The 24830-nt window shown below is 50.8% G+C and overlaps 2 protein-coding genes across 4 annotated transcripts; both read right to left on the minus strand.

The window, feature by feature from the left end:
- Positions 1–1235: 1235 nt before the first annotated feature.
- HOXD3 (homeobox D3) lies at positions 1236–21263 on the minus strand. Of its 2 annotated transcripts, none has more exons than XM_033112364.1 (4): positions 21239–21263; positions 6525–6629; positions 5342–5965; positions 1236–2821 (listed from the first exon to the last, which is right to left on the minus strand). In XM_033112364.1, the coding sequence occupies exons 3-4, from the start codon at positions 5880–5882 to the stop codon at positions 2064–2066; spliced, it is 1299 nt and encodes a 432-aa protein (XP_032968255.1). In that variant the 5' UTR covers positions 5883–5965; positions 6525–6629; positions 21239–21263; the 3' UTR covers positions 1236–2063. The 2 variants fall into 2 exon arrangements, with proteins under 2 accessions (XP_032968255.1, XP_032968253.1); XM_033112362.1 differs by lacking the exon at positions 21239–21263 and adding an exon at positions 11153–11272.
- Positions 6525–23908, minus strand: HOXD4 (homeobox D4). Of its 2 annotated transcripts, XR_004423671.1 has the most exons (3): positions 22187–23908; positions 21239–21665; positions 6525–6629 (listed from the first exon to the last, which is right to left on the minus strand). XR_004423671.1 is itself a non-coding variant. In XM_033112369.1 (2 exons), exons 1-2 carry the CDS (start codon positions 22614–22616, stop codon positions 21334–21336), a joined length of 762 nt encoding a protein of 253 aa, XP_032968260.1. In that variant the 5' UTR covers positions 22617–23908; the 3' UTR covers positions 21051–21333. The 2 variants fall into 2 exon arrangements, 1 of the variants encoding a protein (XP_032968260.1); XM_033112369.1 differs by lacking the exon at positions 6525–6629 and having other exon boundaries at positions 21051–21665.
- Positions 23909–24830: the final 922 nt, after the last annotated feature.

Below are 24830 nucleotides of genomic sequence, written 5' to 3' on the forward strand. Positions count from 1 at the left end.
TTGATTTCCCTAACAGTTTAAAAAATAATTTCTTACAAGACAATTAGAAATTCTGCTTGTGGATGCAAATTTCATACAAAACAAAATTAAGCCTTGAAAGTGGGTAAAATATCCCTTCCGTTGAAGTCATTTATTCTGTTGATACACTTCTACAACATGTATTCTTTAACCCTGCTCGGTAAGGTGAAATTTAGCAAAAGGATAACCCCCTCCCACCCCTAATCTAACATGCCATTTTAAAAACAGCACAAAGGAACAAGGGAACTAAATATTATTTTGAGCCATCATTATTTAGCGAAACACAAACATCCAAATAGAAACGGTTGTTGTTCCACCAGAAGATTAGAAGTTAAATTATTTCCACACAACAGGAATTTCACCTCGTGTCACCGGGGATGTAGTAGGAGTTGCATTATTTGTCAAACCAAATAGAGATGCGTGGGCAGACTTTGCCGAAATACAAAGAATTGAACCTTATTTGAAGGCGTTTTCCAAGTGCCTCCTCCCAGAGAAGCGGATGTAAATTGTCCACCCTTAGCTAAAGCCACGCTAATATTTACAAAATGGTTATAAATCCTTGGAGACATTTTTTTGCCCATCTTGTACAAAGAAACAGGAATAAACAAGGTGTTTATACTTATGTTCCATTAATGAAACTTTTACTACTTTACATCATGGGGAACGCTTGTTTTCTTTAGAAATGAACCACCAACCACTATAAAAGTCATGACAGCATTTCCTAGAGAAAAAGCTTAGGTGCGCGTCTCCAAATGATCGTTTATTTTTCCTGCACCTTAGCTTTTTCATAGCTCAATTCTTCTTTTGACTTCTCTTGTGTCTTTTCTTTGATTGTCAGTTTTCTTTCAAAGTTTATTTTTTATTACTTAACGCAGAAACGTGAGCTCTGGCCTCTCCAATGTAAATGCAATCTTAGAAAGTCAATTTATGTATAGAAAGAGGGAGGTAGAAACAGCAAAGCAGGCGCAGCACAAAGCTCTACCCAAATCATCCCTCCCGGAACATTTCTAGGTTTGCATCCTCGGATTTTCCCCCCTAATGTGAATAGCTGGGATGTAATCAAGTATCCCCAGAACCAATGTGTGTACTAGATTCCAAATAAATTAAAAAATATATTTCAAAGGGTCAGCCTATTTGGGGCCTAACACGGGGATTGTGGGAAAGATAAAGGCAGTGATCTACTTGCAAGTGTGCGTGATTAACACAGATACACTTCCGACTGAGAAATTTTTTTTTATTCTAAATATTTGTTAAAATAGTACCAGACAATTTGAAGTCAATTGTGTCGAGTGGGAGGGCTGTGGCTGTTGAGAAATGAGTTACGGGTGTCGTGCCCACGCCATGGGGCCGCCTGACTCTACCCATGAAGGACAATTTGCGATCTTAATCCTTTACATCAACTACAAACACCAGCCACGGTTACAACTGTTCAAAACTACTCTCTCAACTAGTTCGGACCAAGGGGACTAAGGTGAAATGTGGCCCCTGCGGCCTGGGAGCGCGTTCCTAAGCTCGGCTGGAGAATTCTACAAGTATACACATAAATACATTAAGACGAGGATAAATAATCAGGGAAACGAAATGACTCGCTTCAAATAATAAATACAGATTGTTGAGTCCGATGCAATCCTTACGGGGACGGGAAGGAGCATATAAATTAAGGTCTCCGCAACTAGGCTACACGCAGGCCAGGCCCGGGGCTCTCCCAGCTCCGGTCCCTATGCAGGACGCGCCGCCGGTGGATCTCAGACTTACCTTCGGGACACCATTACCAGATTTGAGTCCCTTGGTCCGCACATGGCACTGTCAGGCTTACAGAGGAGAATCCTTGCGGCTGATTTACGGCAAGTCACTCCAAAGGAGTACGCGCCTGGAGGGGAGGCCCAGTGCCTGCGCCTCGGCCGCTGCTGGCCCGAGACCCGGGGGGCAGCAACCCGGCCAGAGCTAGGGAGAGGATTGCCAGCTGCCCCGTGGGCCCCGCCCGCCTCCCCAGCCACCAAAGCAAAAGAGGTAATTGCGCCACGAGTTCCGGCCGGTGGCTGCCGCTACAGATGCGTCAGTTTGGGGGCCTCGGGCAGGCGTCCCTGAGACGAGTGGTGGGCGGAAAGATCTGTGTAGGTGGGATGAGGGTCGCACGGTCCGTGGTGGTGGTTGCCGGGAATCTGAGCAGCGCAACTGTAGTCCACGCTGGCCGAAGACGGATGCGAAAGGTGGCCCAGGTTGAAGACCGGCCCGGACGCGGGTGCCATGGAGTCGACGAAGTTGCCGCCCACGTACACTGGGCTGCCCTGCAGGTTGGCGCTGGCGAAGCCGCCGCCGTTGCTCGCCATGGGGTGGGGCTCGAACTCGGGCGCAGCGTAGCGCTTCTGCTGTGGCAGGCAGCTGCTGAGCGGCGCCGTGTAGGCGGCCAGGCCGTACATGTTGGGCTGAGATTTGGCGAAGGCGGGCGGCGAGGGCGCGTCGTAGGCCAGGCCTGGCACAGGCGGCAGCTGGCCTGAGTAGGCCACGTGGCCGGCGGCGCCGCCGAGCGGTGGGCTGCGCTCTGGGGACTGACCCGCTGGCGAGTGCAGGATGCCCTTGGCCTTCTGGTCCTTTTTGTACTTCATGCGCCGGTTCTGGAACCAGATCTTGATCTGCCGCTCGGTGAGGTTCAGCAGGTTGGCCATCTCCACGCGGCGTGGCCGGCACAAGTAGCGGTTGAAGTGGAATTCCTTCTCCAACTCCACCAGCTGTGCACTCGTGTACGCGGTGCGCACCCGCTTAGACGCTGGGCCTGGCGGGCTCTTGTCCTCGCAGCTCTCTCCTGGGGAGAGAGAGAGGAGAGAGAGAGGAGAGAGGGGAAATAGGGGAGAAAGGAGAAGGTAGAAGAGAAGAGAGGAGAGGAGAAGAGAGGAGAGACAGAGAGAGAGAGAGAAAGAGAGAGAGAGAGAGAGAGAGAGAGAGAGAGAGAGAGAGAGAGAGAGAGAGAGAGAGAGAGAGCTGATTGGGAGAGGTGGGGACACCCAGGGCTGAAGAGGGGTGCTTCCCTGGCTCCCTCTGCTTCCTCCTTCCTCCCCCAGCTTTAATCCTGGCTGGAGTGGGAGAGGGGAGTTTGAGAGATGAGACTCCAAGGGGGAACTCACCGGCCCCAGGCCTACTAGTCAGTCGCACCTGAAAACCCCATTTGCCTTCTGAGGTCCGATTTCCTCCGCCCGACCCCTCCCCTCCAGCCTAGTCCATCATCCCGTCCCAAAGGCCGTAGGGAAGTTTAATGGGAGACTAGTAGCAGCTGGTAAAGCCTCCCCTCTGTCAAAGAAGGGCCAGACTTCTTTGAACACTCCTCATAGCTTTTGCTGAGGAAGAGGGGGAGGGGCAGCCCCAGCCTGCCTTCCTCAAGGGTTGGTTCCCGGGCAAAGCACCCAGGAAGCGTAGAAGGAGGGTAGAGATCTTAGCACCTCACTCCAGCCCCGCTGCACCCAAGGGCTCTGCATCCAAACGCAGGGAAGTGATAAACCATAAAAATACTGCCCTGACTTTTAGGGGATCCAAAGCCAGGCTGGGAGCATTTTGAGTATTGCAGTGCAAGGAGCAGCAGCCTCAACACTGGTTTCTACCACCCCTGCCACCTCTCAGCAGCTTGTCCACTCCTTCACTGGGAAGACAAATGGATTTCTCCTGGGAGGGAGGGCCTGAGCCTGCAGCTGGGAAGGAGGGGCAGAAGGAGCCCACAGGCTGGGAGATACTTTCCCCTTAGGAACAGCAGTCCCAGAGAGCAGGAGGCAACCAGAGACCTGATAACAAGCTACATCCCAGGCTTCAAACTCGCCCTGAACCTGAAAGCAAGTTCATCCACCTGAAGATAAACTGAATCAGAGAACACAAAGCCAGAAAATTTCAGGAACCAAGCAGGCCAAGAAGAGAGAGGCAGCAGGCTTCAGAGCTCCTGTACCTGACCATCTTCTACACACCCTGACAGGACATACAGAAGATCTTCTCAATTCTAGCGTCTCCCTTTCCAGGGAGGGAAACCCAAGGCTGCTCCTGTTTCAGAGCATATCCTCTTCTAGTAGGATATGCCCCGTCTCCATTATGGATTTGTTGGAATGGGAAGAATTGGGCTGGAATGGGCCAAGTAGAATCCCATGGTTATGCCTTAGAGGTCCTGGTTGGATTCCAGTGTACCATTTTGTAGTTTTATGATCTTGGGCAAGTCACTTATCATCTCTAACAGTTTCCTTATCTGTAAAATGGGGATAGTATCATACGAGGTCTGACAATTAAGTTAGCACACTCATCCTAGAAAAAGTGCTACATACCTCATTGCTGAATATCACTACAGTCACCTTCGAAGTACTCCCCTTGGGAAGCTATGCATTGATGCCAGTGCCTAGTCCACCCTCAAAGCAATTTTGAAATTCTTTTTCTGGAATGGCCATCAGAGCTGTCGTCGTATTATTCTTGATATACTGAATGTCATCAAAATGTCTTCCTTTCAATATTTCCTTTATCTTCGGGTATAGAAAGAAGTCATTGGGTGCCAGATCAGGTGAGTAGGAAGGGTGTTCCAATACAGTCATTTCTTTAGTGGTTACAAACTCCCTCACAGACAGTGCCGTGTGAGCTGGTGCATTGTCGTGATGCAAGAGACATGAATTATTGGTGAAAAGTTCAGGTCGTCTAACTTTTCCACGCAGCCTTTCAGCACTTCCAAATAGTAAACTTGGTTAACTGTTTGTCCAGTTGGTACAAATTCATAATAAATAATCCCTCTGATATCAAAAAAGGTTAGCAACATCATTGCAACAAAGTTTGCAAACCTAATTGTCAGACCTCATATACCTACCTCAAAGGGTCTTTGGAAAATTAAATGCTTGTAAAGCACTTAGCATGGTTCTTAACATAGACACCATAGACTTTAGTGCTTATTAATTTAAGGGCGTGGGGTTCATGTGATATGGACCTCATAACCCCCTGGTCTTGAGGATCATACCTGTCTTCAAGTTTTGAAGAGCTATTTGATGGTAGAAGAAGCTGAGTTATGACCAGCAGCCCAGGAAAGCAGATATCAGGTCAGTATGAGGAAAAACTATCTATTTATAACTATGAGACTTGCCCAGCAATGGCACCAACAGCCTGGAATGGAAGTGAGTCCCCTGTCACTGTAAGGGTATGACCCCCAATCAAGAACACTAAAAAGAAGGGATGTTTCTGCATCAGTAGTTTAGACATATGGCCTCCAAGGTTGTACCTCCAGCCCTGAGTCCCTTGGTTGCTAGGTGAGCTAGCCTCTTGGTGTCAGTTTGAATGGGCCTTAGCCTAGGGGTGAGCCCCCTCAGAAAACTACCTGCAGTGGCACAGCTGTTCTTCTGTTTGGAGTTCTGTCGGGACTCTTTCATCCAAGGGAATATCTGCTTGCTGATGGTGGCTGAGGAGCCAGAAGCATTGGGCCCACCCTTGGCCTTCTTGGCAGGTACTCCACCTCCAGGGTTGGTGGGTGAGGATGGAGCCAAGGTCGGTGGTGGAGGAGGGGGCTGTGGTGGCTGCTGCTCTGAGTTGAGACCAGGAGGCTGGCTGCCGCCACCCCCACCCTGGCTGCTCCCAGTGCCAGGCCGCATGCAGCTGCCATTGAGTTCAGCCCCCTTGTGGGCTGGTGCTCGCAGAGGTGCAGAGCTCTGGATGGAGCAGGCAGAACCTGGGTAATCAGTGTCCAGAGAGTTGGCAGCAGCAGCGGGTGGATAAGGCTGATGGGGGGCACTGTAGCCATAAGTGTCAGTGGCTTTGCTATAGCCATAGCCTCCAAATAGTCCTGGGTTTTCATAGTAAGCAGCTTTCTGCATCGTGCACTCAGGAAGCTCCAGGGCCTGCTGACCCTGCTCAAATAACATTGACCACCACTGTCTCCTTCACCGCCACCTCCAATGTCTGCCAAATCCTGAGACAGCTGGGGCAGCCCCAGGCTCCAGGTGACCTGTGGAGAAGAAAAGTGAGAGGCCCCAATCATTGGCAAAACCAATCAATATATAAGGAGTAGCTCAGGCTCTCTGCTTCTCACCCACTACATGGTGGGAAATCAGGGATTTTAAAAAGTTCAACTTAATTGAACCCTTGGAAAAGTCAGAAGGAATTTCTCATAAACATAAGAAAAGACCTTTCCTTCTCTTTAGCTTAACTCCATCCAAAGGAAGGAGCCTTTTTTTTCCTCCAGATACAATTTTCTTTCTCCAAGATTGTCAGTTTAGCCTTTGAAACCACACTGAAGAGCACTTACGGCCTCATACATTTTAATAGCTGATTTTCCCACTCAACTTTGAGCTCCTTGCAGGCAGGGATTGTGTCTGATTCGTCTATATATTCCTAACATCTAGTCCAGTGCCCCACGTGTAGTAAGTGTAATAAATGCCTGTTGAATGAGTAAATGAGTGGATGGATCAATCAATCATGGGGTCATCTCAGGATTTTGATGGGCAAAAACATGCACTATAACACACTAAGAACAACCAGAGTTTTCAAAAAAAGTATCTCCCCACCTGGTTTCAAAATCACAGCATCTTTCATGGAGATTCAGTCCACTTTCCAGTGACAGAGTAAGAATCAGCCCAGTTAGCTCTGTTCGGACAGCACTGTGACATCCACTAGGAGATAAAAACCAAGAAGAGGACTTAAAGACCCTAGATTTATTTTGAAGCTAGAAAATGTTTCTTCTCTGTCATCTACAATTTTCTAGACTCTTTACTTTGTCCTCCACTACTTTTAAATGGATACCATTGGAAATGGGTGAAGAGATTTAGAATTTGAAATGCACGGAGCATGGGTGAATGGAGAATGCTTTATATTATAACTTTATCATTTTTATCCTGCATTTATTGTATAGATATTATTATTGACCTCTGCTCTGAATCATCCATTCCTCTCCCACCCTCACCCCCACCCAACTCACAACCAGTGAGAGAGCCTCTCTTAGCATGATGAATGGGCCCAGAATTAGAAGAAAAAAAAAAAACTAAGAAAAATTCTACCCCTTTTGTGCCCTCTGACTCTTGATGGAGGTTTCCCTTCTTACCCACCCACCCCTTCTCCTGAAAGGTTCCTAAGGAGTTAAAGTATAACTAATACCATTCAACCACTTTTGTCTGCTTGATAAAGAAAATTTAGCTCCCTGGTTTTAATTCTTGATCTCGTCTTTCAGGCAACTTTCCTTTCTCCAAACTCCTTGGCTTCCATCATGGTCATCATGATAGACCACATTATTTAGACAACTTATGTGGCCTAATGGATTTGGCCACTAACACCAAAACCACTCCTCCAGTCACTCATTTGCCCTCCACTTTCACCAAAAGTCTAACCCAATAAAAAAAAAAATTACTCATACTAGCCTTTGTTTGGTTGTATTGTTGCTCATTTTTGTTTTAAAATACAAGTGAATATGCCATTAATCTTGATAAGAGACAGGCCCTTCTCAATGGGATAATAGAATCCTAGGATGTTTTAGGAATTGTTTCCACTATTGTTCTTAAATGGATGCAGTTAAGATACCTACCCAACAAAGCTGGTCTTAATCTTTCTCTCAATTCATTTTCTATATCACACTCTGACGATTAAAGTTACTGAATATCAAATGGATAGCTACCTCCTCATCCTGTGACCATATTTATATGTGTATGACCCCCAGCAAAAGCACCAGGTACTCTGGATTTGGTTAAATTTCTGGACATTTCTGGGATCCAGCTTCCAGTCTTAAACCTTGGGCCCTCTGGATGTTAAAACGGTCACACTTGACACTCAGACCACCAGAACTCACTGCTGCTTCTGTCATTCCATTTACAACTGTGGAAGCAAAACATCCCCCTCTTGCCTCCAGGTTGACCAAGTTTATCTTGATAGGTGGAGCAGTCACACCAAAACAGCATCTTTAGGAATTGACCAGGTCTTTGAAACAGATAGCTTTACATATATATATATATATATATATATATATATATATATATATATATATATATATATATTTGTTCCTACAGCATCTTCCTAGAAAAAGCTCTGTGTACAGACCTCAAAAGTGCAAATACAGGGCAGCTTTATGCGTAACCACAGAGCCTCTGTTTTCATTGTATTAAGGAATTTCAAGGCCCACTCAGTGATGACCCACCACCCCAATGCCCATTTCCCCAGAAGCCAAGGCAGTAGCCCTCTGTTAAATGGGAAGGGCTTTGCAGCCTTCACCACCGCCGCCCACCCCCCAAAAAAATATAGTGCCCTAAAGAAGCCACCTTTCCTAAAACAGAACCTGAGAATATTGTTACAAAACTGTTTTTTTTTAAAAAAAAAAAAAAAAAAAAAGCTTATTTGTTTCCAGAAATCCCTACTCCTTGTGAACTCTGCTTGAACCTAAAAAGAAGGAATGGGTCATAAATCACTTGGACAATGGTCAACTGTTCAGTGGCTCATCTTTTCGATCACCCACCCTCTTTCTTTAAGGCTTTCTTTTCTCGCCCTTCGGTGCTTCTGCTCTTTTGGGCTCCGGGACCCAAATGCCTTGGGGTGAAGACAAGCCCCTGTGGGGGAGGGAGGGGCGGTCTTCGAAGTCCTCAGCTGCCCTTTCCTCTCACTCTTCCCCCCCCCCTCTAACCCCTAACCCGGGGAACCAGCCCCGGGCAGCCTCCCTAGAACCCTGCCGGCGCCATCCCCTGCCCCTCCAGGGAAGGGGCGCCAAACTGGGGGTCTGGCTCGTCCTTTCTCGAGGTCCCGGGAAGTTGCCCAACTTAGCTCGGAGGCCCAACCGCAGGCGGGGAATACAGCGCCAAACGGTCCCCAGTCGGAAGGAAGGCAGCCTCTGAGCGACCACCGCCCGCTCCCCGGGCCCTCCGCGCTGGCCCGCCGCACCCACCGCACCTCTGAAACAGCGGGATCCAGATACTTGCTCACTGCACTTAATTCTGCCGGGGATCAATACCTAATATGATACCGAATAAATAAAAGGCGTTCACAGCGGCCAGGGGACGGGGTTATTAAGCAGCTGGAGCTCTCACGGTGCATATCAATGCACCTGTCATTGTGGTTTGTAACAAAATTTATGACTGCGAGCACCGCGGCAGTAAACGCTTCAGTAAGGAATGAAAAGAAAAACACTTCCCCAGGCCCGGCACTTTTCAGAAGTGGAAAACAGGCTCCGCGTAGGAGGAAGCGCAGCAAAAGAATGCACTGCTCCGCACTTTTGCTGGGCCCGCGCCCCCGGAGCAGGGGGATTATATAAAGTAGCCGGGTGCCTGCCTCTTGGAGCAGCTCTGCTCTGCGGCGGGACGCGGGATGGGACGTGCGGAGCCTCTCCGGGTGCGAAGACCTGCTGCCTGCCGCGGCCTGGGGACGCCAAGAGGCTCGCCTGACGCGCGGAGGCCTACCCGGCACTCGCCGGCTCGCGGTGGCCGTGGAAAGGCCGAGGGACTTGGGGGGGGGGGCGGCCGTGGCCCGGCTATGACTAGCGCTGCGGTGGTCGTAAATCACGGATGGGTAAAGTCAGTCCATGCAAGTTGGAAAAGAAGGGGGAGGAGATGGTGTGCTGGTTGCTTGTTAGTCTCAAATTTTTCTAAGGTTCCAGTTGGCCTCGGTTCCTCTCCCTGTTTTGCCTAAACCAGGGCCTTGGAAGCCCACAGCTCTCTTCCTGGCAAGACACGACTCTTGCTCGGCACCCCCGTTAATTCACTGGAACCGAGCAATGATTCTTCCCTCCCTGTTGGCTTTGCTACTTCAGGATTTCGGAACTACTTCTTTTCAGGTTTGCCCCAAAAGGGATGTATTTATCTATCGCAGAGCTGGGGGCTTTCTGCCCAAGTTCTGCCGATCTCTCAGCCTGAGCCTCTTCTGCCCTATGGGAAGCCCTGGACGGATCTTCTAAATCACTCTTACTTAGCCCAGATAAGTCAGTTCGTAATATACCCTGCATTTAAAGCACTGGGCTCACCCCATTAAAGCGCCATAAATTTGAAGGCCGATGATCGGTTATCATGTAACCGGCGGCAGTTCACACTGAGGTGATCCACTTCAAAGCCGCCCTTTGTTTTATGTCTTGATGTATGTATGAATCCTGAGATGGCTACCTTGAGTTGTAGGACAGATGGATATGTGAAAATATTTTTTTTTAAATTATGCCACTCACAATTGTGTGTGTACGCGTGTGTGTACGTGTGTTTTCTCGAATTTTGTCTCTAACTCTTTTTGTAGGCTCTTCGCGTTCCTTATGATATTCTGTTCAGGTGGATCTGGAACAAAATGGAAAACTCTCAGTGGCAGCCGGTTCTTTCTTACAAACACATGTGGAGAGGCTTTATCCCCTTTAAGGGTGTAATAATCAACGTGGCTATTGTAAAATGTGCCTCCAGCCATTCAGGGTGCCTTTTCTCACGCAGAAAGGAGACTCCGTTGGCTCTTAGGGAGCGAGTAGACTAACTCCAAATCCTTGGCCGGATGGGGGAAGGGAGAACCCCGACTTGAAGGAAGGGCCACACCCTAGGGCAGGGGGTGAGCCAAGCAGGGAAACCAGTCCCTCCCTCTCCTCCTGCTCCAACCAAGCTCTAAATGATCCAGGTGCCCCAATCCCCCAGGCCTAGCCCACCCTTTTAAAAGCAGAAGAGAGGGACTGCGCAGAATTGGGGTGGGCAGGGGGGCTACAGTATAGCACCAGAAAAGGAAGGTGAATATGTAGATATAGGCCTGAGTGGGTCCCAGTCAACGGCTGCCTGAGGCAGCCCCAGTGAAGAGGGAACTAGGCGCTATTTCTCGGTTTGTACATTGTATCAGTGGTTTCCCTGAGTTTATTTTATTCCAGTAAGTACCCACCACACTCCTGCCCTGGGCTGCCCACACCTAGGTAGGAATCAGCCTGCAAGCCGCCTAAAACAAACATCCCTTCCTACCTTCACCCTAAAAACAGACCTAGCTGCCCACCGCTGAAGGTGCTCAGAGGGTGCCTGCCCCTGGTCAGGTGAAGGGAGAGACACAATCACCCCTCTAGCAGCTGCCCTGTGCAATTTGTCGACTCAGTAGTTTGCAAACACTAAACCGCGCTGGGAAAGCCCCACACAAAGCGTTCCGGGCCCTTCTAAAGACCAGAGCGCGAAGCCATAAGCCTTTGAAGTGACCTTTGGCTCAAGCGGCAATAACTCACCCTTAATGAACACCCAACGGAAGCGCCTCGGAGAGATCCCGGCCCGGTAGAGCTCCTAACATCTCGCCTCGACTTCAACTTCCCAGTCGGCCCGGACCCAGGGTGTCTAGTCCGCTGGGCCGGCCCGGAGGACTTCGCGATGGAGGCGCGTTGTACCCGGGCCCACCGACCCAACCGGCGAATCCCGAAGCCGCTTTATATGATACATTCACGTGGGCGGACGTCAACTTTCGCCGCTTGTTTTTTTATTTATTAATTTTTTTTTAAAAAAAGGGGGGTTCTTTAAAAGTAGGAGCTTCCCCTCAGAAAAAGGGACAAATTGGGAGACTACCCAGGGCCTCGATCCCCGGACGCCAGTAGCTAGATTTTATTTTCCCAGCCGCGGAGGAACAGGGTAAGTTTGCTCCTGGGCGTTCTGGAGAACGCGGTGCTCTCTGCACTCTGGGCGCATGAGGCTTGGGAGGGAGAAAGAAAAGAGGATCCCAGAGTGGCCAAAGGTGGGCAGCCCAGAGCCCCCACCGCCTTCTCCTGCGTTCCCTCCCAACTCCCCCACCATCCAGCATGGGTCCGAGTTCAGCCTCCTGCTTGTCCAGAATCGCAGGCTTAACCTGGCTGGCTCTGGGCCACCAGCTCAAGTACTCTTTCCACAGCCAGAAACGGGGGGAGTAGGAGGGAGTCCGGTCTGTGAGCTGTCAACGAGGATTTGGTCCCGGGAAGACCCGGCCTTATACCCCATCCCCCACCAGTAACCCTGAAAAGTCTTTAGGATAAGGAGCCTTGGTGCGGATTATTGAAATTTTCGGGGAAGTTATAAGTGAGTGCTCCATGGGGCCAAATGAAATGCTGCTCGCAGTAATTGGATTCAGCTGACTAAGTTGGCAGGCGCGCAGCTCCAAGGCAGCAAGCGAAGAAAAATGTCCAGCGACTTTAAGTTCTGATGGAGCCAAGCACAGGCGATTGACAAAACAACTTTACTGCTCTCCTTTAATGGCGACGCCCCTGGACGTTGGTCCTTCTCTTATTGGTGCCCAGTCCCAGCCTATGCTAAGGGAGTGCTCCTTGTTTTCTGGGTCCCTTCCCCACAGAGGCCCAGTCTGACCTGGCTCTGTGGCGTTCCCATGAGTGTGGAGCGGTTCACTCCGACTCATGGAACTACTTACTCAGGCTTTGGCCTCCGAAGACCCAGGATGGATTGTCCTGTCCTCCCCCAGCCAGGAGCCACAGGACATAGTAAACAAAGGATGGATGGGATGCAGGAGTTAACATACGATTTAGCTTTCATTCCAGGTTCTTTGGGGAGGACCCAGAAGCCCTAAACCTTTTCTTTGCCACTATTGCAGTCAAAGCCCTTGATTAGTGAGGGGGAATGTGGCTGAGACTCCCAAACTCTTCTGGGTAGTTTGGGGGTTCTTTTGAATTTGGGGAGAGAATCTTGAGTAGCATTTTAACCTTCCGAGAAAAAGAAATTAAGCCAACAGCAAGAGATAAAGGCTTGAGTATGTGCAGCTAGCTCCCAGAACAATGCAAGGAGCTGGCTGGCCACAGAGTTTATTTTCAATACATATAAATCAACCTGCCTGCGCCCAACCCGACAGCCCAAGACACGGAATTAATATGACGCTCCATCTCACTTTGGCAGTGACAGTGTAAAAAAAAGTTTCTTTTTATTCATTTCATTTCCAGCCCATTCTCATAACTGCACATTTACCCCCAAAATACTTCCTCCAGCCGCCAACCCCTCCACTGACCCTCTCCTTAAACTGCCACCTTTCTCTCCCCACCCCATGCCACCGGTCACCCTCCAAGCCTGGCAAGGTAGTGTGTCCTCCTAACCTTTGGGTAGGCGGGGAGCATTCCCACAAAGCGCGACTCCTTACGATTAATCACCGTCCTCAATGTATATGTAGAAGTGTATCTAGGTCTAAGCCGGCTGCCTCACCAATTGGCAATAATCAAGATCACAGATTACACAAAATAAATCATATTTAGTATCACCTTAGGGCAACAAGCAGCCCTGTGCCCAAAGATTTCCATTTTGTCATGCAATTGCTTACCTGGATCCCAATTTATCATAAACCTGGTGTCCTCGGCCTCAGAGTGGGCGCCAGTGGGGGGCAGAGCTAGCCTTCCCCCTTTGTCTGCAGACAACACTGTCCCAACCCTGGTCTTGCGCGCTCGCAGACGCGGCCATATACCCGAGCACACGGAATTCCCGGTAGAACGGTACCAGGCTGAGGTTCAACTACCAATAAACGCAGGAGGAATGAGTTCGTAGTCCCCGAGCTGGCTTAGCCTGCGCTGCGCGCCCGTCGGTCCACCCGCCTGCCTGTCTGCTCCCAGGCCCAGAGAAGCGGCCACCCGCGCCCCCACCCACTCCTGGGTTCCTGCCCAGCCCTCCCAGGCCCCCCAGAGCTCGAGGTTTGTTTTGCTTTCGGAATGTGGTCCTTTCTGGATTTGGAGAGCCCCGGAAACCCCCTCAGTCGGGAAATACAGACGCTGCCTTCAAATGCGAGCATATTTGTTCACGTGACCCTGAGGAAAGATTGTACTGATTGAGGCTGAAACTTTCACAGCATCCAGTCCCGGAGCGCAGCCAGGCCTGGGGGCTGGGAGGAGGGGGCGGAAGACATGGGATCCGGGTCCCTTCCCAGGGGCAGACATGGGTGGGTATGGGGATGAAGGAAAACTCCCATCTCAATGCTAGGGACCGACCTGTAGATTGGGGCGCTGAGAGTCTCTCCCCCACGACCTCTGACCCTGGCCCAGCCTTCCATCAGACTGGTCTGGGGATTGGAAATTTTAGAGGTCGCCTGTCTTAGAGGAGTCTCCGAAGGTGGCTGTGGAGCACCAGAGGCTCAGGGTTCCCTTGGCTCCTCCGCTGCGCCCAGTTCTCCGCATCCGCAAGCACCCGGGCAACGGGCCGCCTAGGTGGACCCACCGCTCTCCTCCTCCCCGGACGAGGCGATTACGTTGTGGCACAGCGCAGTCTCCGGCCCTAAGGTGGGAGCCTCCTGCTTACAGACCAGGCCAGTCACCCTGGGAAACCCTCACCATCACATCACCACTGCTTGGGGCCTTGGCTCTTCCGCGGACGCCGCAGACAAGCAGCCACTTCTGAGAGCCAGAACAGACTCATAAGCAGCCGGCCAGAACAGGGAGCGATCTTCCCTCTCTGCATCTTGCTCACTCCACCCGGGTCCTGCGCGGCGGAGCAGCCGAGATGCCGAATCGCCGTTTGCGGTGACCTGTGTGCCTCCGGATCCGGACCCAGCCCGCGGATCCCGCAGGCCGGGCGACCGCTAGGCCTCGCCTTCCCGCTTCCTGCGGCGCCTCCAAAAAAAAAACATGGGGGCTGCGGAATCAGTCCTGGCTGGGCTTATCTGGGGGACGAGGGCGCTTCTGTTTTAGAAATATTAAATCAGGACAGATTCCCAGCACTTTCCGAGTGAGTGGTCGGGTCAAATTTACGGTAGCAATTCTGCATTGGTCACAAGACTTAAGCTCCCGGCGGGCCGGAGGCCAGTGGGTGGCCTCCAGCTCCTGGATCCTGAAAAGCCCCCACACCCTCCACAAGTCCGACCTGCACCCGGAATCCCACACCATGCGAGGGTCTCCACCCCATCCCTGAAGTCTCGCTTTCACGGCCAGCTCTGCTTCTCAGTGGCAATGGGCACGGAGCAGAAACCCTGTCGCCGTTCGCAAGGCCTCCGACAGGTGAAGGTGAATGTGCCCCACAGCCGCAGAAGGGCCGGGGAAATGGGAGTAAGGTCCTCCGCAATCCCATTCCAGAAACCAGGAAAGTCCCAGAGGGCAGGTCATAGAAAGACCCCAGACTTGTCAGTGAGCCCCTCCTTTTGTTCACCTGGCTGGCCTGGCTGGAGGCCCAGTCGGGACGCCTCTTGGAGCCAGACCTTGGGTGCCCCAATTTCAACCCCGCCAGGAGGATCCCGCCCCCTAGACTCCCGCCGGGGGCCCAGCAGCCCGCCCGCAGCAAGTGTTAATCTCCAGCCAAAGAGGCGGGCCGCTTTGCGGGAATTTGTCTCCAGGAAAGGATCTAAGCCTTCTTCAATCGGAGCATATGTTCATAGAGCAATAAACCGGAAAGATTTACAGTCCTCGCCCGGCCCCCAACAGCCTCGCACCCTTTCAGGAATTACTTACGATGATTTATCACACCAACCCGGGCAATTGTCACACTGATAAAATAGCCCGGGCCGGTGGCCGCCAAGCCCGGGCCTTGGGAGGCTGCTAGCTGCCAGGCTGCCAGTGGGGCTGGGGAGGCTTTTTGTGGGTTCCTCTCCGGGCCTACCAGGGGATGTCGAGGTGCGTTGGGGTGAGTGGGGTTGGGGTGGGAGGGGAGCCAATTCTCATTGAGAAAAACGCGAACAGCTCAGAGAAAGAGCCTGGAATCTGCGCCGGAGTCACTTGCAAAGCACATAAACATTTGTCATCTTTGAATAATTGAATTAATGTGTTATTGTTTGAATGTATAATTCATAACGGAGGAAACTTTGTCTCTGTCTGACGGGGAAATATACACACACCAAAAAAGAAATCAAAACACACACACAGTCCCAAAACAACCACCAAATGCAGCCAGCCTCAGCTCGAGGAAATCATCCTCAACGCCGCCGAGGAGGGAAGGAGGTGAATAAAGAAGCTCTCTTCCCCGATGCCAGAGTTTCCAGCTAGAGAAGAGGAATGCCCGCTACTGCCCTAAGCCCAAGCTGGGGGGTGGCTGGGGGTGGGAGTGAGGTGGCTCTGGGACCTCGAATCTCCTTGGGGTGCGGGAGAAAAAAGGCTGAAATGAAAGCAAGCAGAAGAGACAGCCTTGGCATGCATCTCGCCCTGGACTCTCTCCCGCATATACCTTCCTCCAAGCTTCCGCGGGGCCGCCAGCTCTTCTCATACGGGGGAAGCGACTTTTCCCCTCTGTCTTTATTTTAGAACTTCCCCCCAAATTTAAAATACAGAAATAAAAGGGGAGAAGAGAAAACTATCTGGGGTGACAGAAGCTGCAGAGCTTGGGTGGAGAGGGCGGGGAGTGGAAGAAGCAACTCGGAAATCATTATCCGTTGGTTAAAACCTGCCTGGGGTAAAATTTCAACTCGATTTTATAGCCTTCTATTATGACGCAAAGAAAAATTTACGACCCTCGCTTGAAAAGAGGGCTGGGGCCTTTTCTCACCGGTTTAAGAATAGGCGGCAGATGCCATGACAGCGACCATTGTTCCCGGTAGACACAGGCGACCGGGCAACCTCGGCCCGCGTGCGCCAGGCGCGTCCCCCAGCCGGGCGGGTTTTTACAATTCCTGTTGTCTCGGAGCAGCCCGCGCGCACCCTCGCCCCTCGCCCCCTTGTCCCCTCGCGTCTCTCTCTCTCTCTCTCTCTCTCTCTCTCTCTCTCTCTCTCTCTCTCTCTCTCTCTCTCTCTCTCTCTCTCTCTCTCTCTCGCACACACACACACACACACACACACACACACACACACTCGGTCTCTCTCAGTAATTTTTCATAAGTGCAAAGCTTTGCTGAACCAAAGGTCACCATCCAAGCCACTAACAACTTCTCGCCGGCGCGCGGTTCCAAATCAGGAAGCAAAGGGAACTATTTGTCAGCGGCCCTGACAGCTAAGTTCATTAAGGATTTAAATCTGAAGAAATAAAAGTCGCCAAAATATTTACCTGCCGGCCGCGCTCCCGCGCCCGCGGCGGGGCCGGGGGGTGGAGGCCGGGGGCGCCGCGCGGCCCCCCTGGACGGGTGATATTCTTGGGATCCCTGCACTTTCCAAGTCGGAGAGAGCCCTTTGCGTGGCAGATTAATGACGACTCCGTGTTTCTTAAGGGACGTGCTGAATTAATTATTTCGCCAATCACGTGGTCGGGACTTGTAGAAATCTATTCTTATCATCTTCCTCGCACTTTGAAAATTCTCCGGGTTATGAAAGGCCCTCCCCCGGTTGCTGGCGAGCCCCGGCCGCCCAGCCCGGCGCGGGGGGCAGGGAGGGCTCCCCAACATGGCGGGCGGGCGGGAAGCGCCTTCTGCCTGCCGAGGGGCCCGATTTACTGTACTGTACGCAAGCGGGCTCGGCTATGGACTCGCTTCCTCCTCATCCCTGCCCGTGATTCAATACATACAGCCGTACTGATGTATTGGTGGGCACAGGAGGAGCCATTAGCCAGAAGACAGGCAGAGGACAATCATAAAATGTGTCCGAATATTTAAACTTCTGTGCACTTATAAATACACATGTCCACGCATCTGAGTCGAGCCCTTCCATATATTAAGTACACGTCTGATTTTATGCATTCTGCTCATTTCCTGTCAAGAGCAAGCCCCCCCCCCCCCCCCCACACACACCCCATCTACTTTGGGACTCCTGTCTTGGCCCCTCTTCAAGGCAAGCCAAGATGTGAAAAAGCCCTCGCGATAAAAATAGCGCACGCCACTTTTTATAGTGGGGAGTGTTTATTGTTGTCTGGAGGGCGGAGGGGACGCAGGGGGAAGGAGGGGCAGGTGCTGGAGGCCCCAGTGGGACTCAGCAGCACCGGAAAAGTAGGAGCCCAAAACTGGAGGCTAGAGGGGTCCTGTCCGAGCAGCCACTGGCCAGTCCCAGGCCGCCCCGAACCCAGCATTAGACACTCACTCCTGGAGTTGGAGGTGGGGAGGTCTGTCGCCCACCACATAACAAAAAGAGACTGAAGGAGTCTGGGGGTGACTGGGGCCACACAGAAAGCCAACCTGGAGTCTCCTTTAAGCCCAGTAACTTATTTTCCTTTAAAAAATAATGCCCACCCCCAGCAACCTGAGTTCAACCCCAGGCTCTTCAATGCTCATAAAATTTGGTGGCCAAATTGGAACTATGTATATATGGGGGAGGGGGTAAGGATAGAATTGCTTCACCTTACACAGTTTAACCTTCATATGCTAGGCACACTGCAGAAAAAATTTTAGAATAGTTTATATTGAATGTTAGCTTTCATAAGACTTAATGAAGATGCTTCTGTGGAGGCACCAAACAGGAGGGCAATTTTGCTATACCTTTTATTATTTCAAATATAGATCAATGAATTACATCAAAACTACAGGCAACAATTAGTATAAATAATACTTTAATCAGTGGCAGCAGAACATTGGTCAATTCTATTTAAAAAGCATCTTGTGTGAACAGACACCATGGACTGACAATGTCATCTCCCAACAAAAGGTTGTAATGGACAAAGTGAGATGGGAGTCTGAGGAGCAGTGCCCTCAGCAAACATTTCACCCCCCCCCCACCCCAGTCGGGACCCAAACACAGCTAAAAAAAAAAAAAAAACAAAACAAAAAAAACCACCAAACAAACACTTCTGGCTCATATTTGGGGGAACAAACTGGAAACAAATAAAAGCAAATGGGCACTGAGACTTTCCACATCTAGTTTTCTCCAGAGCATGTTCCCAGATGGAAACTCACTTCCTTCCCTGACCTATGGGGGCCCCTGCTTCTTCCCTGACCCACTCCTGTGGGCCCAAATGGACAGTGGGGTCCAATTGGGACCTCTGGGCTGAGGATTGCCCTCTGGGCCATCCAGGCTCCATTAACATTTCAAAAGACAATCCCTAGAAGCTGAGAAGGAGAGCTGAGACTTATAAACAAAGAAGTTGTTTCTCTTATTAAGTTACTTTCCTAAGTTGTGGGGCTATGTTTGAGAAGGAGCTTGGATTTTCTTCATCAAAATATGCCTCTTGCCTCTCTTTTGGGGCAGGGGTGAAGGCAGTTAAGTGGTTTTGGCATTTGGTCTGAAGCTGGGGTGAGTAACCTTAACTTCTGGGAAATCTATATAATAATCTCTCTATAATATATAGTAGTTGGATGTTGTGATAATATGTGCTTTTCCTCCTCTCAAGGAGAAATTCAATGTATTCACAGATTTGGGTTTTAGGAAAGAATTTTAGCAACTTTCCAACTTGCCCAAGGATAGCAGCTCTTTTCAAATGCTACATCCAAAGACTACTCTCCGTGTTAGAGGGGAAAAAAGAAGAGAAGGGTAGTTAGAGTCCAAAAGGTTAAGGGTTTAGAGGTCAGTCCTCCCGGCTGAAATACAGCTAATCGAATAGAAAATTTGTCCTCTGGATGAACCTGATTCTGTAAATTAGCCGAACTTCAGTAAAATACCTTTTCAGCTTCTCAACGTGAGGGCGTCAGAAAAAAGACATCTTGACTATGTATGAACTCTGTGCTTTTTGTCATAGAAACAATGATGCGAATAATGCAGGAATATCCATCTTTAATATCCCGACGTGCCGATATTCAAGTATTGCCATGTGCAAGTCTGAGAGCCAGGCTCACCCCAAGGAGGAACAAAGAGCTGTCCCCAGGGTCTAATACAAAAGACCAAGGCTTGGAAGATACTTTAGAGAAGTGGAATTTCAGCCTAGGGACTCCAGTGAATACCTGCCCTCAGCTCTCAGGAGACACCAAACCAAAGAACACGCCTGCAGAGAAAGTTTTTTTCCCCCCTCCACTTAAATGTATTTTTAAAATTACCATTGAAACTTCCCAAAGTGTTCTGAAACACTGAAAAAATAACCCCAATTCTGAGTCTTCCTTTCAAGCTCACCCTTTCTCCCTCCCGCTTTTTGTCACTTTTCGATAGCTACAACCAGGGGTTTCTTTTTGGAGCCCGAGGCTTTGGGGTTTAAACTTCCAAAGCCTTGTTTCACTTCAGTATATGAACTCTGGTCATTACCTTTGACTCTCTCTTTTCCCCCTTATCCCTAAGGGTCAGCATTTTAGAAAAATGAGCTTTGAACCCTTCCCCAGCAAGACTTAAGAAAAATGACTGAAGAACATCTCTCCTGTTGTTTGAGTGATTGTCTTAAACCACTATTCTCAAAGCAAGGGAGAGGGCCTGAAAACTTTTATACTTTTACCATTTCTGCTTCTAATTAATAGGCTGAGAAAAACTTCCTTAGATTTGTTCAAAAAATAAAAACTTCAGGGAAGAAATCAACTTTTGTGGACTTCTGGATTTAATTCGTTTTTTCTTTCTTTTTTAAAGCAAGACTTCCTCATCTTGCCACTTTCTCCCCACAGCACATCCCCTTTCCAATTTAGGCCATACACTAAGTCATATAAAATACTACTATGTGGGGTATTTGGGCATTTGGAATCCAGTTGGAACAGAAAATTCAGTCATTATCTAATGACCCAGAACACAGAGGTTTTGTTTTCTTTCCCCAGAAGGAAAATGTTGGACCATTTGTTTCTTCCTTTTTTTCCTTTCCTTTAATTACCCAGAACTGGTTGTAAGCACAATGCTGAAAAAAGCACATGTGAAAATATATTTTCAAGAACTCAACTCTGAGTGGACCCTTTGCTTCCCTCTAGAAGGGTTAAGGGTCTCCTACACATATTTCCCGGGAGTGGGGAGGGGGTGGAGTTCAAAATGCCGGTTAGAGCCAGAAGTTAAGTCCACACATCTCTGATTCTGCTCTCTGAAACTCAGCCCCTTTCACCATCTTAAGGTTTTTGGCATTAAGATGTCAGTTATTTCTGTATTCATTTCCCCAACAAATAAATATTTAAGCAAATATAATCTAAACATAAAATAACCCGTTTCCACTTCCTTCTCAGACTCCTTTCTTTGGGCATGGGGCTACTAGGAGCAAAATATATATGCATTTTTTTCACACTGGAAATTATATAGACAACCCAGAAAGTTCAGAAATCCTGGCCCAGCTCTCCTGCTTCCATGAAAGCACCTAGCACAGGGGTGGCCAACCTTCTGCTTCAACTCCCCCACATTATTAAACCACAAAGCTCCCTGGAGGGGTGGGGTGGGGGAGGATTTTCAAATTCACACTGGGATAAAGCATTCAACCTTCATTTGCAAATTCAAAATCCAACAGCAGAGATTTTCATGAGTTTAATGACTCGCCAAGGTTTTATGTTTCAGTAGCTCCTGCCATGTGATAATATACTTAGAGAGAGAATCCCGCCCCCCTCCCACCCCCATCCCAGCTCCAGGGAGGGGGCTGCCCTCGGGCAAGATGCTAACCTAGTCCGAGGGCGGCCTGCAGGTCCCAGGTCCACCCCACAGTACCTGAGAGCCCAGCGAGGTGACAGCAGGCCCGGCCTGCCCCCGCAGCTTCGGCTCAGCCGGGAGTGCAGGAAGGGATGGGCCCAGGGTCCCCACTTCTATAAGGTCGTCAGGTCCGTGTGGTGGTCCTTGGCCAGTGGCTGCAAATGCTGGCTGGGGGCGGCTGAAGAGGAGCAGGAGGACGACGAGGAGGAGGAGGACCTGCCTTTGGTGTTGGGCAGCTTGTGGTCTTTTTTCCATTTCATTCTTCGGTTCTGAAACCAGATCTTGATCTGGCGCTCTGACAGACACAGGGTGTGAGCTATTTCAATCCGACGGCGCCGCGTCAGATACCTGTTAAAATGAAATTCCTTTTCCAGTTCTAGGACTTGCTGCCGGGTGTAGGCCGTCCGGGACCTCTTGGGCTCCCCGCCCGTGTAGTTGGGGTTCACTGCAAGACAAAACAGACAGCACGGTCAGGTCAGGGCCTGGCCAGTACTTAGGCCCCCAGCCACCACGCTCACTTCCTGGAGCTCCCCGAGCTCCAAGCTTGCTCTCCCTCCCGCCTGCCGTTTCTCCCCAGCACTCACGCTCACTCTTGCCCACTCCCTGACACCCACCCACTCCCCCACGCTCACAAGTGGGGATCCCCAACTGTGCTCCCCTCTCCCCGGACCAAGCAAGCCCAGGAATTTCCAAGTATTTTGGAAACCCCCCCACTCCTCTGTGTTCCTTGCGCTCTGAAAATGGAGTTCACCCCCACCCCACCCCCATCTCCACCCCCTTTTTAGCCCACAGACAAGCAGCCAGCCACATGGTCCTGGCCAGCTCCCTCAGCTATAAAAATTTATGGAGAGAGTAATTGCGGCTCCCACTGAAGCCCCACATGCCCCCACCCACTTGCATCCCTTCCCGGGGCCCAGGCCGCTGGGCTGGGGTGGGGACTGGGAGGTCGCTGGGCCTGCGCCTTACCCGAATTCACGTGCACCTTCTTCATCCATGGGTAGACCACCGCCGACTGCTTGAGAGCGGTCCCGGGGGGCGGCTGCTTGGGGCCGCCGGGCTGGCTGCAGGCCCGGGCGCCACCAGGCAGGGGCACGGGCGGGGGCGCCGGGGGTGCCGGGCACGGCTCTCCTGGAGCGCTGTAGTGGCCACTGGGTTCTTGCCCGTGACCCCGATTGGGCAGCGCCGAGCCGGGCCCGGGACCGCCGCCTCCGAAGGTCTGCTCACCGAAGTCTGGCCGTGGATAGAGCCCCGGGGGCTGGAAGTCGGCACCCTGCGTGCTGCCGCCGTAGTAGTCGGCACCCTGCTCGCCTAGGTAGCCGCCCTGCAAATATTCCTCACACGGAGGGAACTTGGGGTCCACATACTTGGAGTTCACCATATACGAACTCATGGCCATTAATTTCAGAAGGTAGAAAATACTAATTTTTCTCGTGTTGTCTTTTTTTCTCCTTCCATAGGGCCCTCCTACTTGCTGTCAACTGAATAAAGTTGGCGGCCATGTGACCAGGCCAGCCAATAGAGAGGGAGCGAGTTTATCACCGGGTTGGTGAGCATCTCATAATTTTTACAAATTTAACTAAATAACATACGTGTAATCAAGTGACTTGCTATGGCACATTTGAGGGGCCCCAGCACATGTTAGTGTAGTTCTAACCTCTAGCATCCTCATTCCCCAAAGGCAATCGCAGCTTTTGTCTGCCACTGACTTTGCTAACCTCCAAGTGCACTCTCACCCCACCTGAAAGCAGCTCCCCAAAATGGGTACAGTTCAAGGGGGAATGAATCCCCATATCTGTTGGGGTGTAAAGCACCAAAAGGCAGGTAGGTAGACAAGGCAGCTTCTGAGTTAGGCAGAGTACCCCAGGCAGGCCAGGCTCTAGCCCCGCCACGGGAACAGGGACTCTGCCATACAAAGGCCGAGTCCCGGCTTTGTCTTCGTCAGGGTCACCCAAAAGTTACCACAATCTGGCTGGCCAGAATCAATTTAGGCAATGAGTAACCGCCAAGCTTTCTGCGAGTGCCCAAGTCGGGGTGGATCTAGCCAAAGCCGGGCCTAGCCGGTACAGCTGAGGGGTGGGCCAGGAAGGTGGTGAGGGTGTCTGCACCTCACCCAAATGAGCCCCAAAGGACCCTGCACGCTTTCCCATGTGCTTTCTTCCCATGCGGCAGTCCCCTCACTGGCACCATCTGACCTCATACTCTTCCAGGGCACAGCTGGGGCTACCTGGCCTCCCATTTCACTCCCCAGTCCCCCAAAACCTAGCCCTTTCGCCCTGGATTCGTGCAACCAATTAGGGATTTACACAAGAGCCTCTGTTTAAAAGTTGAGGAGATTCTCCAGGAAAAGGGTGCTCTGTGGCACCAGGCTCAGTCGATCTTGCTGGAGTCCAAGGTAATAAAACAAAAAGAGGCAACTGACCCGCCCGGCTGCTTCTGGACTATCCTTCCGACTCAGGCTATTTTGGAGAAATGTGAAGTTTTTGCATCGACCATATATTCCCCTAGAATCGAATCTGTGACTATGTGGATACCACACAAATTCGGTTCTACAGGGTATATATAGACAACGTTACTACCTCCGGGTTCCACCCAAATTGGGTACCCAGAAGGCTGCCAGCCCTGGCCTCGGAGCCACCCGCATTTTCAGAGACGGTTCAGGTAGCCTGAAGGGCTGGGTGGCAATTTGCAGCAACGAGTTCCCCATCCTTGTACCAGGACGGGGATTACCCAGCAGCCAAGGAGCCAAGACAGTCTTCTTAAGAAAAGAAAGAAGAAAAAAATAATCCATCCCAGAAATGGAGGTTTTATTACCCCCTTCTCTGGATCCAAATACCACCCCCTATCATGTGGTATTTTCCAGAAAGGAGCAAATGCCCTCAGTCGCAGAAGAAAGAGGCAACAGGGGAATATCCTCCATCCACTGCCCGGGCAAGCCAGGTTGGCTGACAAACCTAGTTCTCCAAGAAGTCGCACATTTACCTTTCTGGGCCCTGAGCCCGGCTGGCCTCTCCATCCGGCGGCTGCTGCTGCTGCAGACCCCCGAGGCAGGCGCTTCTTGCAGGCACCGAGCCGCCCTGGGCTGGGGCCGGCACACTAATGGTGAAGGGCAGGGCGAGGGGTCATTTGAAATCATTTACAAACATATCAGAAAGTTTCATTATTTTTGCTTTGCCGACAGCAGCACACAAGAGTACAAAAGTTCACGAAATGCACCCGCCCCAGCGCCTGGGCGCTGTCTGGGGCTCACCCCTCAGTTCAGGGCACCAACAGCACAGATGCACTAGGGCCCTGATGGATTTCAGGGGCAGAGGGAAACCCTGGCTCAAGTGGGGCTTTTGGATCACTGATCGTAGGCCAGAGGTGTTAAAAATTTTTTTAATTGTTTTGATTTTCCCCTCATGATTCAAAAATTAGTTTCAAACCTTAGCCTGGGCCTGGTAGGGTAGAGCAGGGAGATTCCCCTCCGCTCCCCCAGCCTGGCAAAATTGTCTGCCTGCTTCTACTCTGCACTTTGCACATTCTACCCTATACCCCAATCTTTTGGTTCCAGTGCTTTGGCGACTTTGTAGGGGCTTCCTAGGTGCGAATTCTAACAAGAGCTCTGAGGCTG

The sequence above is a fragment of the Rhinolophus ferrumequinum genome, chromosome 8 (assembly GCF_004115265.2).
Source record: "Rhinolophus ferrumequinum isolate MPI-CBG mRhiFer1 chromosome 8, mRhiFer1_v1.p, whole genome shotgun sequence".
NCBI classification, from domain to species: Eukaryota; Metazoa; Chordata; class Mammalia; order Chiroptera; family Rhinolophidae; genus Rhinolophus; species Rhinolophus ferrumequinum.